Genomic DNA, 17,951 nt, shown 5'->3' on the forward strand with positions numbered 1-17,951 from the left:
GACCCTGGTTGACTGGTCTCTTGGGAGTCCAGAGGCCTTGGGCAGTCCCAGCGCGGGGTGCTGGCATGCAGAGACAGCTGCTGTTCTCCTTTCTTCAGTTCTTCAGGAAGTACCTGACCCCTGAGGAGAGGGCGGATGTGATGATTGTGTCCATGGAGGCCATGGCCAGCGCCAGCAGGCATGGCGCCCATGCAGCTTCCACGGCGTTAACCATGGTCTTGAAGCCCCCTATGCCAGAGATTGGGAAGGTAGCAGCCCTGAGGGACTTCATGGTTCAAGGTCAATTTAAGGATTCTTCCTTTCTGTTCTGTTTTGGATCTTGTTTTGTTTTATCTCATACTGGTTGGGGTTTAAGGAATTGCAATCCTTTTGCTAACCCAGAGGAGAAACGGTTAAATGAGGAGTTGTTTGCAATTGTGCTAAAGGCCCTTCTTTGGGAAAAGCTGAGCAGCTGGCCTCCATCTCCGCCAGGAAGGGAAGAAGAATCGAGTCAAAGTTATGGCGGGACACCACTATGGGCTCCTAGGAGCCGGAGAGACCTCAGCATCTCTCCTGCTTCCAGACACTATGTTACTCTGTGCGTGCCTGAGTCTTCATTTAGGTGGGGGAGTGCACAGTCAAGACAGAGGTGTGTCCATCCATCTACCTGTGTGTCTATCTATCTACCTACCTACCTGTCTACCTGTCTATCTATCTATCTATCTGTCTGTCTGTCTGTCTATCCATGTATCATCTATATCTGTATATATCATATATATATATGAACTTATGAGACACTGACATGAATAAGAGACAAAATACAGAGACTTTCGTCAGAGGTGGGACTGGTAAAATTAAGACAGCATAGTTTATCTTTGTCCTTTTTATTTGTAAAGATCTCATGGACCAATGGATTCACTCTTATTTAATGGGTTAATACTTTCCTCTCCCTCGCTCATGGCACCTCCACAAAAGCCCCCATTAGCAGTTCCTGGGTCTTACCCTTTCCACTCTCTGCCCTGGAGAGCCGCCTGAACCTCAGAGCAGACTATGAGTGAGCTCTGAGACTTGAAGGTTACCCCGAGGTCAACCACTCCAACCTCATACTCGATGCTTGTCACCCGTTCTGGAGCATCCCGACCCTTGGGCAGCCAGGCTCTGCTGAAAGCACTACTGGGCCGCTCACCACCTTACACCATGGCCCATCTTTATTCGTGAACCACTTTCATTACTAGAAAGTTCTACCTTATAGTGAGCTGAGATCTGCATCCCCAGTTTCCAGTCCCTGACCCAAGCTGCTTCCTGGGTTATGCAGAATTCAATTAATATTCAGACTTTACTAATACCAGGTGCCACACGTGGTGTTAGCTTTAGTGACCTGTTATTTTATTTAATTCATACAATAGGTCTGCGAGGAAGTAATTGTTTTCTTTTTAGAAATGAGGAAAAGGCTCAAGAAGCTTATGAGCTTTAATAGCTGAAGTTTGTTGAGCACCTTTTATGTGCCAGACAGGGTTCCAACCAATTTAGACATATTAACTCAGAGCCGTTGAGGTGGGTGAACTCGTTCTCGTGTTCTATGTGAGGAAAGAAAGCACACAGAGGATGAGAAACTTGCGCAGGGTCACACAGCTGGTAAGGATCGAGGTGAGATTCAAGGCCAGCAGTGCGGCCACACTGCCTCTGGTCCACATGGCTGGCCAACACCGAACATTAGACTCCCCCCCACCATGATCGTCTTTGTGGCTCCTCTCCTCCCGTCTCCAAGTCACTCAGCCCCAGACTCTTGCGTCCTTCTCCACAGCCTGGTTTCCAGGCCTGGCTCTACTCATCCTTCCTGGCTGCTCTCTATTTTGTCCCTCTTAAAATATGGGGACAGGACTGCCCCCAGCAGTGCAGGTGTGGCCTGACCAGGGCAAGATGCAAGGACAGACTTTGGTCTGCACATCCCAGTACTCATCCGTGTGCGGCCCCACACTTTACACAGTGCCTAGTTATGCGACTCCTGATGTGCTGGTGTTGAGGGTCCAGAAAGAACCCTGCTCTTCCTTCCCCCACTTCAGGTGCCGGAGATCATCCAGTACATTTACCACAATATGAACAGCGTCACTGAAGCCACCGCCCAAGCCACCATAAAGGAAATCCTTCACCTGCTGGCCCAGACCTACACTGACGAAGTCATCCTGACGCTGTTTAAGATGGAGGATCACTCAGCAAGGTAGGCGGCTCCGTCAATTCCCGACTGACAAGCCCCCAGCAGTCTTTTAATTTACTTGTTCTTAAATGTACCCGCTTTTTAATACGTGTAAGTCCCTTACCTATTGGGGGCGAGGTGATTGTAAAAGTAACATGGGCTTATCATAGAAAATTTAGAAAGTGTGTAAAATTTTGAAAAAGAAAAAAAAAAAATTAAATCCCACCCAAAGGCAACCTCTGTTCTCGCATAGGTATAATTTATAATTTGTCTACCTTTTAAGAATGGTTTTTAGAAATGGATATACAATCTCATGCTGTATATACCAATTTGCATATTTTTTCATTTAACATTTTATGATAGCATTTTCCCAAGTTCAAACCCTTTTGTAAACATAATTTTAATGGCTGCCTAATGTTGTATTGCATGGAGGTACTATGCTATAATTTCCTTTTTGAAACTTTTTTATTTTTTAATTATATGCAGTAAAATTCACCCTTTTGCTGCATGTCCTACAAGTTTTCTCAAACATGTGGTCGTAATCATCACCACCACAGTCAAGACACAAAGCATTTCCATCACCCCAAATTCCCTCGTGCTGCCTTCTGCAGTCAACTCCTCCCCTGACCCCAACCCTGGTAGCCACTGATCTGTTCTCTGCCCTTGTAGTTTGTATGGACTTTCCCAGAATGTCATATGAATAGACTCACACAGTACAAAGACTTTGGAGTCTGACATCTTTCACTTAGCGTCATGCATTTGCGATTCATCCAGGTGTTGCGTGTATCAACAGTTCATTCCTTTCCTTGCTGAAGACTATCCCATTGTGTACATGTACCACAGTTTGTTTATGCATTCACCTTCTGGGTTGTTTCCAATTTTTGGTAATTATGAATCATGCTGCTATAAACATTTGTGTATAGGTTTTTGTGTAAACATTAGCTTTCATTTTTCCTGGATAAATTCCTAGGGATTGGATTGCTGGGCAGTATGTGGGGTATATGTTAACTTTAAAAGAATTTTCCACAGTGGCTGTAGCATTCTATTCCTACCAACAACATATGAAAGTTCCGGTAGCTCACATCCATGTCCACACCTGGTACTGTCTTTAAAAAAAATTAGCCATTCTAACAAGTGTGTAGTGGCATCTCATTGTGGTTTTAGTTTGCGTTTTCCTAATTTAATCACAACTAATGATATTGAGCATTATTTCATGTATTTATTTGCCATCCATATATCTTCTTTGGTCAAATGTCCAAATCTTTTACCCAATTCTTAATTGGGTTGTTTGTTTTCTTATTGCTAAATTTTGAGAGTTCTTTATATATTCTGAATACAAGTCTTTTGTCAGATAGAATATTTTCAAATATTTCTCCCATTTTGTAATGGGATTATCTTTCATTCTCTTAAAAGTGTCTTGTAGAGCAAAAGTTTTTAATTTGATGAAGTCCAATTTATCTTTTTTTCTCTCATGAATTGTGTTTAAGGTCACAGATTTTCTCTCATGTTTTCTTCTAGGAATTTTATACTTTTATGTTTTCTATTTAGATTTATGATTCATTTTTAGTTAATTTTTATGAGGTATGAGGAATGATTCAGCTTGTTGTATATAGATGTCTGATTGTTCTAGCACCATTTGTTAAACAGACTAAACTTTCTCCATTGAATTGCCTTTGCACCTTTATCAAAAATCAGTTGACTGTGTTTGTGTCTATTTCCTCTTCAGCAAGTGTGGTTAGTTTGTGTGTTTCAAGAAATTGGTCCATTTCATTGACATGATCATATTTATGGTCAAGGAATAGGTCATAGTATTCCTTTATTATCTTTTAATGTCTGTAGTGATTTCCCATCTTTCATTACTGATATTGGTAATTTGTATCTTCTCTCTCTGTTTCTTGGTCAGTCTGGCTAGCAGTTTGTTAATGTTATCGATCTTTTCTAAGAATCAGCTTCTATTGATTTTTTTCCTCTATTGGTTTTCTGTTTCCATTTCATTTATTTCTGTTTTTACCTTGATTATTTCCTTTTTTCTGCTTGCTTTGAGTTTAATTTGCTCATCTTGTTGTAGTTTCTTAAGGTATAAATGTATATTACTGATTTGAGAACTTTCTTCTTTTTTAAAATAAGCATTTTAGTGCTATGAATTTCCCTCTAACTCTAGCTTTAGCTGCATCCAACAAATTTTGATATGTTGTATTTTCATTCTCATTCAGTTCAAAAATATTTTCTAATTTCTCTTAAGACTTTCTCTCTAACCCATGAATTATTTTGAAGTGTGGTTTAATTTCCAAAATATTTGATGATTTTCCGTATATCTTTCTGCTGCTGATTTCTAGTTGCAGTCTGTTATGGCCAGATAACATACTCTGTATAATTTCTATGCTTTAAAGTTTGTTAAGGTTGGTTTTATGGCCCAGAATGTGGTATATGTTGGTGAATGTTCCATATGTGTCTGAAAAGAATATGTATTCTGCTATTCTTGGATGGAGTGTTCTATAAATTAGGTCAAGATGGTTGATAGGATTGTTCAAGACTCCCATATCCTTACTGATTTTCTGTCTACTTAGTCTATCAATTACTGAGAGAGGAGTGTTGATGTCTCCAAGCACAATTATGGATTTGTCTATTTATTTCTTCAGTTCTACCACTTCTTGCTTTATGTATTTTGTTAGATGTATACTGTACACATTTAGGATTGCTACATCTTCTCAGTGAGTTGACTCTTTTATCATTAGTTAATGTCCCTCTTCATACCTGGTAATATCCCTGTCCTAAAATTACTTTGTCTAATATTAATATGGCTACTTTTTCTTTCGTTTGATTTGTGTTTGCATGGTATATCTTTTTCCATTCTTCAATTTTCTTTGTGTGTGTGTGAGGAAGATCAGCCTTGAGCTAACATCCATGCTAATCCTCCTCTTTTTTTGCTGAGGAAGACTGGCTCTGAGCTAACATCTATTGCCAATCTTCCTCCTTTTTTTTGTTTTTTCCCCAAAGCCCCAGTAGATAGTTGTATGTCCTAGTTGCACATCCTTCTAGTTGCTGTACGTAGGACGCGGCCTCAACATGGCCAGAGAAGCGGTGCTTTGGTGCGCGCCCGTCATCTGAACCCGGGCCACCAGTAGCAGAGCACGTGCACTTAACCGCTAAGCCACGGGGCCGGCCCCATTCTTCAATTTTTAACTAGTGTATATCAATAGATTTAAAATGAATTTCTTGTACACAGCATATATATAGTTGGGTCTTGTATTTTTATCCAATTTGACAATCTTTACCTTTTAGTTGGTATGTTTAGACCATTTACATTTAATGTAATTAATAATGTGGTTGGATTTGTCTACCATTTTATGATTTGTTTTCTGTTTGTCCTCTCTGTTTCTTTTTTTCCCAAATGTTCCCCCTTTCCTTCATTCTTTTGGATTGTTTGAAAGGTATGTTCCAGTTTTAATTTAGCCATTGGATTTTGACTGTATCAATTTTTAGTGGATTCTTAGAGATTTACATATAAATTTTCATAGTCTTCTTAGAGTTATTTTAGAGATATTTTACAACTTCAAGAAAATGTAGAAGCTTTCAACATATAGCTTCTTTTACCTTCTCTACTTTAGGTTATAGTTGTATGTATTACATCTACACACATAGAAGAAATGCCTCCAGAAAATGTTATAATTTTTAAACTTAAGAAGAGAGAAAAAGTCTGTTACATTTACTCAATTATTTACCATTCCTGTTGCTTTTTATTCACTATTGAAGTTCCAAGTTTCTCTCTGATAAAATTTCTCTTCAGTTTGGAAAACATCCTTTAGTGTTTCACTTATAGCAGGTCTGCAGGTGACAAATTCTTTTAGTTTTCTTTCATCTGAGAATGTCTTTATGTTACCTTCATTTCTAAAGAATCTTTACACTGGGTATAGAATTCTAGGTTGGTGGTTCTTTTCTTTTATCACTTTAAATATGTTATTCCATTGTCTTCTGGACTGTATGGTTTCTGATGAGAATCTGCAGTAATTCAGACATTATTTCCTATATGCAATGTGTTGTTTTTTCCTGGCTGCTTTCAAGATTATTTTCTTTATCTTGGTTTTCAGAAGTTTGATTATGATGTGTCATGGTTTCTTCAAGTTTATCCTGTTTGAGCTTCACCAAACTTCTTGAATCTGTTAATGTATGTCTCTCACCAAATATGGATAGTTTTAGGCCATTACTTCTTCATTTACTTTTTCTTCACCAATATCCTCCTCACCTTATGAGATTCCAATGACATGAATGTTAGACTTTTTGATGGTGTCTCACAAGTCTCTGAAGCTGTGTTAATTTTTTTCTAATTTCTTTGTTTTCAGATTGTATAATTTTTATTGATATATCTACAAGTTCACAAACTCTTGCCTCTATCATCTCCATTTTTCTGTTGATCCCAGCCAGTGAATTTTTGTTTCAGATATTGTTTTTTTTTAATTCTAAAATTTCCATTTGGCTTTCTTTTTTTTAACTTTTATTTCTTTGCTGAGAACATCTATCTTCTCTTTCATCTCAAGAGTGTTCATCTTTACCTCATGGAGTGTGTTTAAAATGTCTACATAAAGTCTTTATCTGGAAAAACAGGTCTACGACTGCTCATTCCAACATCTGGGCCATCTCCGGATTGGCATCTGTTGATTATCTTTTCCCTCGAGAACTGATCACATTTTCTTGGTTCTTTGTATGTTGAGTAAATTTGGATTGTAGTCTGGACATTTTGAATATGAAACTGTGAGACTCTTCATCCTGTTAAATTCTTCCAGACAATATTGATTTTTTTTTAAGCAGAAAATCAACCTGGTGTATGGCTCAGACTGCAAGTCTGTCTCAGCTTCTGTTGGATGTAATTTCAGTGTCTGTTGGTTTTTTAAGTTTTTGCTATGCTGCTTTCAGTCTCTCCTGCACCTGTGCTTCTCAGGGGTTATTTGGGTCTATCTTGTGTACGTGCAGTGCTGGAGTGATCCCAGGACTTATGTGTTGGCTCCTATACAGAATTGGGGGATTCCTTTCTCTAGCTCTCTTCTCTTTGAGATTTTCCCTACTTTCTGGCTCCCAGGGACCCCTTTTCCAGGTCCTCTGTCTGGAAAGCTGGGCTTTCTCTCAGAGTTTTACTGCTGGTGCCAATACAACTGCACAACTGGGTCTGCCTTTAGGGCAGTGAAGTGAGAAAAAAGAAAGAGAGAGAAAAAAAAGAGGGATTTCCCCTCCTCCAAATGCACTCTTTGGGTCATCAGTCCCCTGTGTTATTGCTGCTGCCACCTCGAATTCCCCATGCGGCTTTGCAACTGGAGCTATCCTCAGGACAGGGTTGGGAGAGAAGAAAGACAAGGAAAGAAAAGAAACAAAGATTCCACCCCAACTCTCATAGGGTCACAGGTAATAGGGTGCCAAAATGACAGGGTTTTACTCAGATTTTGTTACCTGTGCTTGCTGCCTAATTCAGCACTGGGCCGCCTTCAGGTCAAAATTGGGAGATAAAAAGAGAAAGAAATCTGAGAAACTCACCTAGTTAAGGTGAGTTCAAATTTTGGCTTCCCTCCCCCATTCCACCTCCTATTATTAATTTTCAGAATCTTCAAATAGTTGCTTTTTGTACTTGACCAGTGTTTTTAGTGTTAATTAGTGGAAGACACAGACTGGAGTGGGCTTGCTCTGTCTTGGCCAGCACAGCACTGACAGTGCATCATTTCTTAATAGGGAAATTGAGATTGCCTGCTGTTAATTTCTAATAAATACACTTTATCCTGGTAAGGAAGTTTCTTTCTATATTTGCTGAGTTTTTTTAAAAAATTAGAAATAGACTTTGAATTTTACCAAATGCCTTTACAGCTCCGAACAATATATTTATATAGATTTATACAGTTTTCTTTCTTTAACCTTTTAATTTCCAAGTGGTTAGATAGTTTGGTCATCTTTTTCTAGTTTTATTCAGTGGTAATTGGAGAATATGACCTAAAAGTCTTCTCCTTTCTAGAATGCATGGAGATTTACGTGTATGTGTGTGAGTGTGTACGGCCTTGGAAGATTACAGTTATCAATTTTACTATGTGTTAAATGGATATTTGAAATACATTTGTATTCTCTGTTTGTTACTTGCAAAATTATCTGTTAAATCAGGCTTGTTAATTGTGTTAGTAAGTCCTCCCTAGCTGAATTTATGTTGTATTTATTTAATCTGTCAAATTCTTCATATTATGTTGCTAAGTTTCATCCATCTTGTAATTCTAGCTGGAAATCAACCATTTTAATTATTTTATAATATTCCATTGTGTGATCATCCCATAGTTTGTCTCTTCCATTCTTTTGTCAATGGCTACTTGTTTGCAGTTTTTGCTATTATCAGGAATGTTATGAGCAGTCTTGCGCCAACATTGTGTTTAGATTTACAGGAATATTTACCATCTTATTTGCTCACCATCCCTTCTTACATCTCAAACTTTCCTTCTGAAATTATTTTTCTTTTTTCTTGAAGTATGTCCTTTAGGAGTTTATCCTTTAGTGAGAATCTGTTGATTAAACTCTCTCTTTTTATTTATCTGTAAATAAAGCAAATCTCTGTTAAAATATAGATTTGTTGGGAAACTCATAGGGTGACCTTTATCTTTGTTCGACCTTTGGAGAGTTTATCCTCTTATCTTCTGCTTCCCACTGTTGCTGTTGAGAAGTTGGCCAGCAGTCTAATTGCCGTTGTTTTGCTGAATACCCGCTCTTTTCCTCTTTGGATTCTTTTAAATGCTTCTCTTTGTGTTTGTCTCTGGAGCACCCGGGTCAGTGTTGCCAGCAGGGAAAGTCTTCCTCCGCACCTTTTATCTCTCCTTCATTCCCCTACCACTCTCTTGCTTCCTGTTTCAAAAAGGCCATGATTTGTTGAGGACACTAAGTGGATTTTCCTAAAATCGTATTATGTTATTTGTAGAAAATAACTTTCAGAAGTATACTTTTTCCTGAGTGTGGTTTTATCGGATAAAGATGAGTAGGGGGTGTTCCAGGCAAAGGGAGAGTCGTTAGTAAACGGACAGAGGAGAAAGGGCCCCGCGTGTGGGCAAAGCTGGGAGGCATTCGGGAGTCGTCAGACCTGGGCTAGAGAGCTGTGAGCTCACCCTGTGTCTCTGGGCCGGCGGGGGCCGGTGGGGGCACCAAGCAGAGGTCGGGGGCTGGGAGGTAACAGGAGCCTGGACAGCACCACAGAGGGGAACCACAAGGAGGCTCTTCTGACTGAACTGAATCATTGAGGTCTGGCCAAAAACCTTTGGCCTCAGATACTTTCTCCTCTCAGGTCCATGGGCCAGGGTTTTCAGGGTCACTATGTGTGAGATGACAGAGGACAGGGACGTCTGGAGGTGATGAAACCATGAGAGGGATCAAAAGCGAGAAAGAGAGAGACAAGGAATAGAAAGAGGAGAGGGAGCCGGAGCACTGGGCAGAGGAGCCCAGAGCCCCTCCCCCTGGCAGCACGGGGGGGGGGGCCCGTGGAGCGTGACCCTGCTGTGGGGTTCTTTCTCTGCAGAGGGATCCGCAAGCCCTGGGAAATCCTGGCCTCGTTCCCCAAAGGCTACGAGGTGATCATGGACTATCTGCTGCACAGGCTGGCTCCACACCAGAAATCGAGGGGCCGGGAGCCCAGCCGCAGGACAGAGATCTCTCCGTTGATTGTATGGAGGGGGCTGGGGCTGGGGCTGGGCGGGGGACCCCCTGGCACCTGTCCTGGGCTGTCCTGAGCTCTTGGGGCCTCTGCCTTTTACACATCAGTGTTGGGTTGAACATTCTGATGGCAGAGTCTTGGGGTGGGGTTGCAAGGAGGGTTTTCCAGTTGACTCTGTCTTGGAGGGAGACAGAAGAATGGGCTTCTGGTTCTCCCTGGGTGAGCTTAGAAGTAAGACAAACACCCCCAGTTCCTCCTCAGCTCTCAAGGATGTGAGAGAATAAAACAACCACCACGATGATAAGAGCATTTTCAAATAATAATGTTCTAGAAATTGCCCTTTTTTCTCCTGGCTCACCCTAATTTAGTCTTCACTTGCTCGAGCAGCATGGGTTTTTCTGGGCCAGCCCGCCATGGTGATTGGCTGTGGGCAGAGATTTCCTGGTGACGGGACCCGCGAGTTGAAGATGAAGATGGTGATGCCCCCTTCTCCTCCCCGCCCGCAGGCCACCAGGGCCATCCACCAGCTCCTGCTGGAACCCAGTCGGCGGATAGAGGTACAGACCTTCTTCCCCTCCCTGTTGATGGCCCTGCTGTTCCAGGTCTCCTTTCTCGTGGTTGAGGGGGATGCTGAGATGATCCCGGATCAGCAGCACGTGATGGAATCGGTGGACCCTGTAAGGTACTTTGGCCTCTGGTAGTGACTGTGCTCCAGGCCCACCCACTCTGCACCCATATCTAGTTATTCCCTGCCACCTGCTGGACCGAGTCCTAGCCTGTGGGTTCCGAACACCCTTCTCAACCTCCTGCTGGAGCAGTGAGTGTGTTGCCCGCCGTCATTTCAACAAGTCTTCCTGGACATTTTAGACAAGACTCTTTCTGTAATTCTCGCTTCCTAGGCTGATGCAAGATTCTGTACTAAAGAGAAATCAGTAGAGTAGATAAAACAATACCTGAGTCCACTCACCTGGATTCCATCCCCCATCCTTCTGCGGCTTCCTGCGTCACCTCAGGGACGCCACATCTCTCTTGGCCTCATTTGTCAAATGTCAGCCTGGGTCTCTAAGGGCTGTCCCACCACCAGGAGTTCATGACTCTGAGAGAGGTTTGGGTGGATAGTCAGGTCTCAGGTGAGGGAGAGGGGATGACTTCCTGTCTGCTCTCTGCCTTTTCCCAGTTCCACTGTGGAGGCCCTGAAGACCTTGATGAGAAGTACTGGGTATGGGGATCACGTGTCTTATGTCCAGAAACTTGGGGGCTGGGAGCTGCTCACCAGTCCTGAAACATACTACGAAGGAGTCACTCTGCTGGCCAGGTGAGCCTGTGCCCTGTCCCTGGCCGGAGCCCCCCCATCCTGGTAGTCCTCCCCTGCAGCCCAGGCCTGACCCTGAGCTGTGCTCTCCTCGGCAGGGCCATGGTCGTCAAGAACTGTTGGCACAACTGCCCCGTCTTCAGCCTTACTGTCAGGATTCTCCAGGAGCTGGACCACACGAATCACTTGACAGCCCTGGGGGTCCTGACCGAGGTGAGTGGTTCTTGGTGGGAGGAGGGTGGGTGCGGTGGTCCCTCTGGAAGGAAGGCAGCCGTACCCAACGGACAGCTCCAGGGAAGGCCGCTGGGGAGGGGTGGCCTGAGCGACCGTCACTTGCTGCCTCCCAGAAGAGCTGGGGGACATTGCTAATGACACTTGGTTATGTTACCTGATGTGATTCCTCCGGGAATCTCCAGGCAGTCCGACTCTGCCCTGACCTCATGGAACCACACAGCTCTTTCCTTCAGCCTCAGCCTTCAGCTACCTTTTACAATTACTCTTTGCTCAGTACCACTGATTGACTCAACATATTTCAGCCACCTGCCAGAAAAAAGGTGTAGAAAACTTAGAAAATATGGAAAAGAATTTAAAAAATTCTAAAAATTAAAAATTAAATTAATTTAAATGGAAGTTTAATAAATTAAATTGTATATATTTAAATTTAATGAAATTAATTAAAAATTATAAAACCATTAATCATTGTGATACCCAGAGGGAATCACTTTTAGGTTTGGCCTGACTGGACATGTGTGTGCGTGTGTGTTTATCGTAGTTAAAATCAATCTCTAATTTTCTGTATCCTGCTCTCTTCAAGCATCTTCTTATGTCATTACATGTTTTTTTGTAAACTTAAGTTTTAATGGCAATGTAATATTTCATTGCAAAGATGTTCTATCATTTATTGGACATTTTGTTTCTAATTTTACACTATGATAGATAACACGGTAATGAACATCTCTGTGCAGAAGACTTTGCCCATATTCCAGATTATTTTCTTAAATATTGAATATACGTGGAAGTATTGGTTCAAAAAATATGAATGTCTTCTATGCCTTTTGATCCTAAGGTCAAATTGCTTCCAGTACAGTGGCACCGATTTGTGCGTCTGCCGCCATGTGTGGAGGGTTGGGGTTCTGGGCTCGCCACAGCTTTGCATGGGCTCCTTCCAAAATTCAAGCCTCCTGATTTTTTTTTTTTACCAAAGCTGGATTACTTTTGAACATAACAGAGATAGGAGTGAATATGGTGCTAGCGCTAGACTATAAGCAGATGTTATCCTAGCATGTCACAGTGTGCCCTTATGTAGGTGACAGGGCATTGGTGTCCGGGTGGAAGGGGCCCACTGCCGTGCGCTGATACGTGCATGTTGGCCTGTGGGTGCTGGCACATGCATTCAAGGCTGTGTGTCGTGTCGGCAGATCCCCTGCTAAGGATGTGGGGACGTGGACACGTAGAATGCAGAGCCCTGAATGGAGGGGATGCCCTGGCTCAGTGGGTGCCCAGGCATTAGTGTACCTCGTATCACTGGGGAAGTGGCTTCAATGCAGATTCCTGGGCCCTGAATCCAGAGACTTGGATTCAGTGACTCTGGGGTCAGGCCCAAAAGTCTTCATTTTCTATAAATACTCCTGTGGTGGTTGTAGTAAGGGTAGTCCCTGGACCCAGCTTTGAGAAACAGTAGAGGTACAAGCCTGGGTGGGCAAGGACACTGTGAGGTGGATGTCACTCTCCTTAGAGCAGCAGTTCTGGACTCTGGCTGCATGTTAGGACCCTCTGGGGAGCTTTTACAAATGCTAATGCCAACCCACCGCCTCACTCCCTCTCCCCTCTCCCTGCCTAGATAGTCTGTTGAGTTGGTCTCAGATGGAGTCCAGGCATTGGTTTGTTTTAGAAGTTCCCATGTTTAGAGCTGTAGTATTCTAGAAATACTGAGAATATTGGGAACCACTCTAGAAGTCCCTCCAAATACATAATACCCAATGGAGACATGTGGACATGTGCATGGATGTTCATTCACCTGCCACCCTGATTGGATTTTCCGGCAAAGGGAGAGGTGGGCGTGCTTGGAGAAGGCTGGGACCCCCACCTCGTAGGGAGATGGGCGAACCTCACCCTCAGCAACTAAAAGGAGACCCAGTCAGTTATAAAGTGGAAAACCAATGGGGCTTTAGGTGCCAGCTGAGAAAGTGGATCAAGATCTGTGAACAAGAAACCGCGACCGGGAAAGCTCTCGGGTATCTCCCAGCCCAGTGCAGCATCTCTGTGTGTTGTTGTGCTGTCCTCATCCATTTCCCGATCACAAGTAGAAACAAATATTTAAAACAGACAGGGCTGTGTGCTTTTCTTTAGGGTCCTCAAGGAACAGGGGAGCTCAGTTATTTTAATTCTCATTGTAACTCTGAGAAAAAGGTGGTGTTACCTCTGTTTTGTAGAGGAGGAAATTGAAGCTCAGAAAATTTAAGAAACTTGCTCAGCTAGTCAGTAAATTAGGTAGGTCTGCCTGGCTGTCAATCAAAGGCAGGCGGAATCTGCTGGACAGTCCGTGAAGACTTCCTTGCCATTAGGGCCTCACAAATAAACGCAGATACACATCCATCGTGCGTGCATGCATGCATACACACAAAACCAAGTTCCTCTAGTTTAAATGTGTCTGATTAGCTTTTGTCTTTTTACATGACATATATATACATAATTTTACATAAATATACAAATGAAGTTATGCATGCTATTTTTTTCTATTATAGCCTTTTTTTTCCTTTCCCGTTTTGCCTTCTCCCTCCTATTAAATCAGGCTTACACCCTACCTCTTCATCTCCCAGCTATCATAAGCAAGCAGCCAAATGTGTGCACTTCCATATTTTCTCCATGCTCAAATAATCATACACAGGTCTATCGCTGTATCTGTATAGCTGGGTGCATTTCTTACTTTTATCCCCCACGACTCCCCATATCAAAGATGCCTGAGGAAGACTTGCAGAGTGAATGAATGACTTCTGGAATGACAGGGGGTGAAGTTACACTTCAACTAAGCTTTGGCTCCTTGGCTGGTTCTTCCAAATCTTTAAGAACATTTCTTTACTCATGAGTAGGAACCTAGATTCGAAGTCATTGAGGATGTTTTTCTCCTTGCTCATCGTTTCAGTCTTTCTTGGTCTCCTTTCACCAGCTGCTCCGGTGCCCCAATGTGGCAGCCACAGTGGATGAAGTCACTGTCCACGTCCTGGCAAACTGGTTCCAGTTTGAGGAGCCAGCCACGGTGAAGCTGTTGCTGCGTGTGGTGGAGATCTTCGCAAAGCACGGGAACATGGTGAAATGGGGCAGGGGCCGAGGGCGTGCTCTCAAGAGATGTCGTCACTCGGGGAAGGAATAGAGAGATCTGGATGCCCATGTGTCCAGTTAAAGACAGGGTGGGACACACTCTCAGGATTAGACAGCACATCCTCGTGAAGCCAGGGATGAGGGGCTGGAGCCATTAGTGCTTTTTCCCTCCCAGGGAAGGAAAGAGGAGGGCCATTTCAGAGAACAGGCCAAGCCAATGCCAGGATCCCAGACCAGCCAGGTCTCCTGGAGATTGGGATCATCACCAGGGATGATGAAGGCCATGGAGACGGGAATTTATGGGGGCAGTGGAAGGAGGAGTCTCCTCCCTTTTTCCCACGAGGACAGAAGGCACCTGCCTCAACGCCCTCTTGGGCAGCTCACTCTGCCTGCCTCCTGTTTCGTGGCCCAGTCCCAGTTCTGGGATGGGGACGTGGGAGAGTGTGTGACCACCGCTCTCATCCGTGGGATCAGATTGAGGTGAAAGGAGAGTCGCTGACGAGCAGGAGTCCTCCTGTCCTGAGCAGCTCTGGCTCCACAGGTGCAACAGCTCCGCATCCTCGAGCCCTACGTGCTGAACTGCTGCTACTCCTCGGACGCCGACGTCGTGATGGAGGCCTTCCTGGTGCTGAGGTGTCTCGTCGAGCACCTCGCCTGGAAGAGCTCCTCCTCGTTCCTGGTGCAGCTCGCGTTCACGCTGGCACCCTTCTTTGAGGAGGTGAGGGCCTCTGAGGGGCATTTTCCTTCTCTAGACGTCTGTACAAGAAGGGAGCTGGACAGAGCTATCTCGAAAGGCCCCTCCAGCTTGACCGTGACACCGTTCTGCGGGAGCTGGTTGCTCCTGGCCTCTTGCCTACAGGATGTGGCAGGGGTGAAATGGAGCGGGAGCAGCCACGGCAGGAGGAATGGAGACGCAGTGGACTCCCAGCGGGTCACGTGGCAGGAGGGAGTGTGCACTGGGGAGCATGCGGGGGGTGGGGTGGAGCTCGGGGCCACCTGTCCTGGGGGACTGAGTGGACAGAGGTAGAAGTGTCTTCCCCACGTGTGTGTGTGTCTTCTCACCCAGGAGTCAGAGCATCTACGCTTGGCAGCCTTCGAGATCTATGGGGCCCTCTTGACCAAGGTCAGGAGGAGAGTTCTTGTCTTTTCCTTGAAGCACCAGGTCCTCAACTTGGTCGTGCTCCTTGTGCTCCACCTGGAGGATGTGAACGTCAGTGTGGCTCAGGTGAGGGGCTCCCACTGGAGGCAGCGTGGTGGGCAGAGGAGAGAGGGCCTGGAGCTGGCCTGCGTTCTTGGATGGGTGGGCCAGCTCGGAGCCCAGGAGCCCAGGGCCGTGAGCTGTGGCTGAGGAAAGTTGCACTTGAAAAGGGGGCTGACTCGGTTTGTAACAGGGCGCCGGGAACCCACAGATCAGATCCTTTGCCCTGATGAGGCCTCGGGGAGACACATGTGAAGATGCTGCTGCACAGCGGGTTGAATGGAGTATTATCTTTGTGGGGGGCGTCCTTCCCAGGAACTCAGTGTTGATATTCCTGGAGAACCAACCCTGACTTAGAGGAGTGACCATCCCAGTTGGAGGATCAAGACTTTAGGGAAATCTGTTTTCAGAGACTGTTTTGGGGTTGGGAAGCCATGGGGGTGGGTGGATGAGGCTAGGAGATGGGCAATTTCAGTGCTCTGGGTCTCGGGCAGTACCATACCCACTGGGAAAGTCATTACGACCAGAGTTTTAAGCTCGTTAGTGGAGAAAGGGGGCATAGGTACAGCCACACTGCTTAGGACAGCCCTGCCCAGCTCCTAACCCTGGGTCCCTCTAGGTTCACTGGAGTCTTCCATCCCGCCGGGCTGGGCTGGCTGCCATCTGTTTCCCTGCTTTGTGCCCCTTCGTGTCCCTTCCCTACTCTGCTCCCATACCTCCTCATGCCGAGCCTTCCTGTCTCTCCAGATTTGCCGGCCCACCCTCTGCCGCACAGCCACCATCCTCGGCTGGTCAAAGCTCAAAGCCATATTTGCCGAGAAGGATGTATGGACCATCCTCAGAGCCCTGGTAAGCCAGCAGCCTACTCACTGCTCTGCTCTGTGCAGGGAGGGCTGCGTACCCAGTGGTCTGGGTCACTTTCCTGCGGCCTCTGGGGTTTGCAGCAGCAGCAGCAGTTCAATAATGAGATGCTCACTAAGTGTCTACTTGTGTCCAGCTCCCAGACATGGTTCCTGCCCTCCCACTGCTTCCTGTCTAGGGTGGGAGCCAGGCACACAAGTAGATAATTTCGGAATACTTCGGTAAGGGCTAAAAGAGAGGAATGTACTTTGTAGTACAAAGGAGGACGCTCAGCCCAGTCTGGGAGTTGAAGAAAGGCTTCCTGGAGGAGGTGTCATCTGGGGGGAGGGGGGAATGGAAGGCAGGCTAACGCTTAGGCAAAGAGAAGGGATCGGGATTGCAGCTGAGGTGCCGCCATACCCAGGGCTGTGGAGCAAAGCCCTCTCCATTCCAGGAACTTTGCACTCATCATCTCGTATAATTTGATCCTGAGAAGTAAGGGCGGAAGACCCTGGTGTGTGGGAGCTCCGGGTGGCTTGGAATCATCAGGGCAGGGGCAGAAAAGTCAGTGCCTACAAGGCCACGCAGGGGACATTCACCAGAGGAGCAGACTGCACAGCCCGGGGAGAACTGCAGACCCCATGGGCCGGTCAAGGCCGTGCTTCTCAGCGCCGCTGGACGCAGTGCACCCTTGTTAGAGCTCGTATTTATGAACATCCCTCTCTATCCTCAAATGAAATGCGTGGACAATATTGTCTACCCATATAGACTTCCAAAATAAATATAACACCCTAACCCCAAAGGAGGAATAAGTAATTTTTAATAATATGTATAAATATGTGTGTAACATGTTATATCATGACGTGACAACATGACATACGTAACATAACATAACACAACATAAATAAAGGTGTCAGTGCCTGGGCCCAGCCCCGCTGGAGGACATGATAAAGGGCCCCTCTACGTGGACTGTCTGTGAATGGACCTGCGACAAGTGCAGAACAGCACAGGACTGTCGTGCTGGGCACTCAAAGACCAGGAAGTGTTACCATTGGTGATGTGACTGCAGGAGTGATGGACAACTTTTGGTGAAGTTCTAAACAAAATAAAGTACGGTGTTTCTTTGATTTATGTTGCAGATGCCTCCTTAGGGAACCCAGTGTGTATCCAAACTGTGGAAGCACTCTGTGTTTATGTAAAGCACAGGGTCAAGTTCTGGGCACAGAGGATGAGAAACGGGTTTTTGATTGACACAGTATGCGATGGGGCGTTAGAAATTGGTGTACCCACTCTCGTCATTTTGACAAGAACACCCTGTAGTTCCATCATTCCCCCTGGGGACAGTATAGTCCCCAGTGGAGAAGGTCGAGAACCAACCCATTGATTCTGTGAGAGAAATTGGGCTCAGTGTTGCTAGATCTTTCACTTTGTTAAGAGAAGCAGGAAATCC

At 45.1% G+C, this 17,951-nt stretch overlaps 1 protein-coding gene across 1 annotated transcript; it reads left to right on the forward strand.

Moving 5' to 3' along the window:
* Positions 1-212: 212 nt before the first annotated feature.
* Positions 213-14,717, forward strand: LOC131399566 (maestro heat-like repeat-containing protein family member 7). The gene is made up of 7 exons (XM_058533907.1): positions 213-279; positions 2,011-2,197; positions 9,699-9,843; positions 10,241-10,515; positions 11,011-11,148; positions 11,244-11,358; positions 14,312-14,717. Exons 1-7 carry the CDS (start codon positions 213-215, stop codon positions 14,513-14,515), a joined length of 1,131 nt encoding a protein of 376 aa, XP_058389890.1. The 3' UTR covers positions 14,516-14,717.
* Positions 14,718-17,951: the final 3,234 nt, after the last annotated feature.

The sequence above is a fragment of the Diceros bicornis genome, chromosome 38 (assembly GCF_020826845.1).
Source record: "Diceros bicornis minor isolate mBicDic1 chromosome 38, mDicBic1.mat.cur, whole genome shotgun sequence".
NCBI lineage: Eukaryota > Metazoa > Chordata > Mammalia > Perissodactyla > Rhinocerotidae > Diceros > Diceros bicornis.

Excerpts from the sequence above, each read along its gene's own strand:
- LOC131399566 (XM_058533907.1), top strand. The coding sequence starts at position 213 with ATGGTCTTGAAGCCCCCTATGCCAGAGATTGGGAAGGTAGCAGCCCTG. Across the intron at positions 280-2,010 it reads GAGGGACTTCATGGTTCAAG|AAAGAACCCTGCTCTTCCTT; the intron begins GTCAATTTAAGG and ends TTGAGGGTCCAG. Across the intron at positions 11,359-14,311 it reads CCCTGGGGGTCCTGACCGAG|CTGCTCCGGTGCCCCAATGT; the intron begins GTGAGTGGTTCT and ends TCCTTTCACCAG.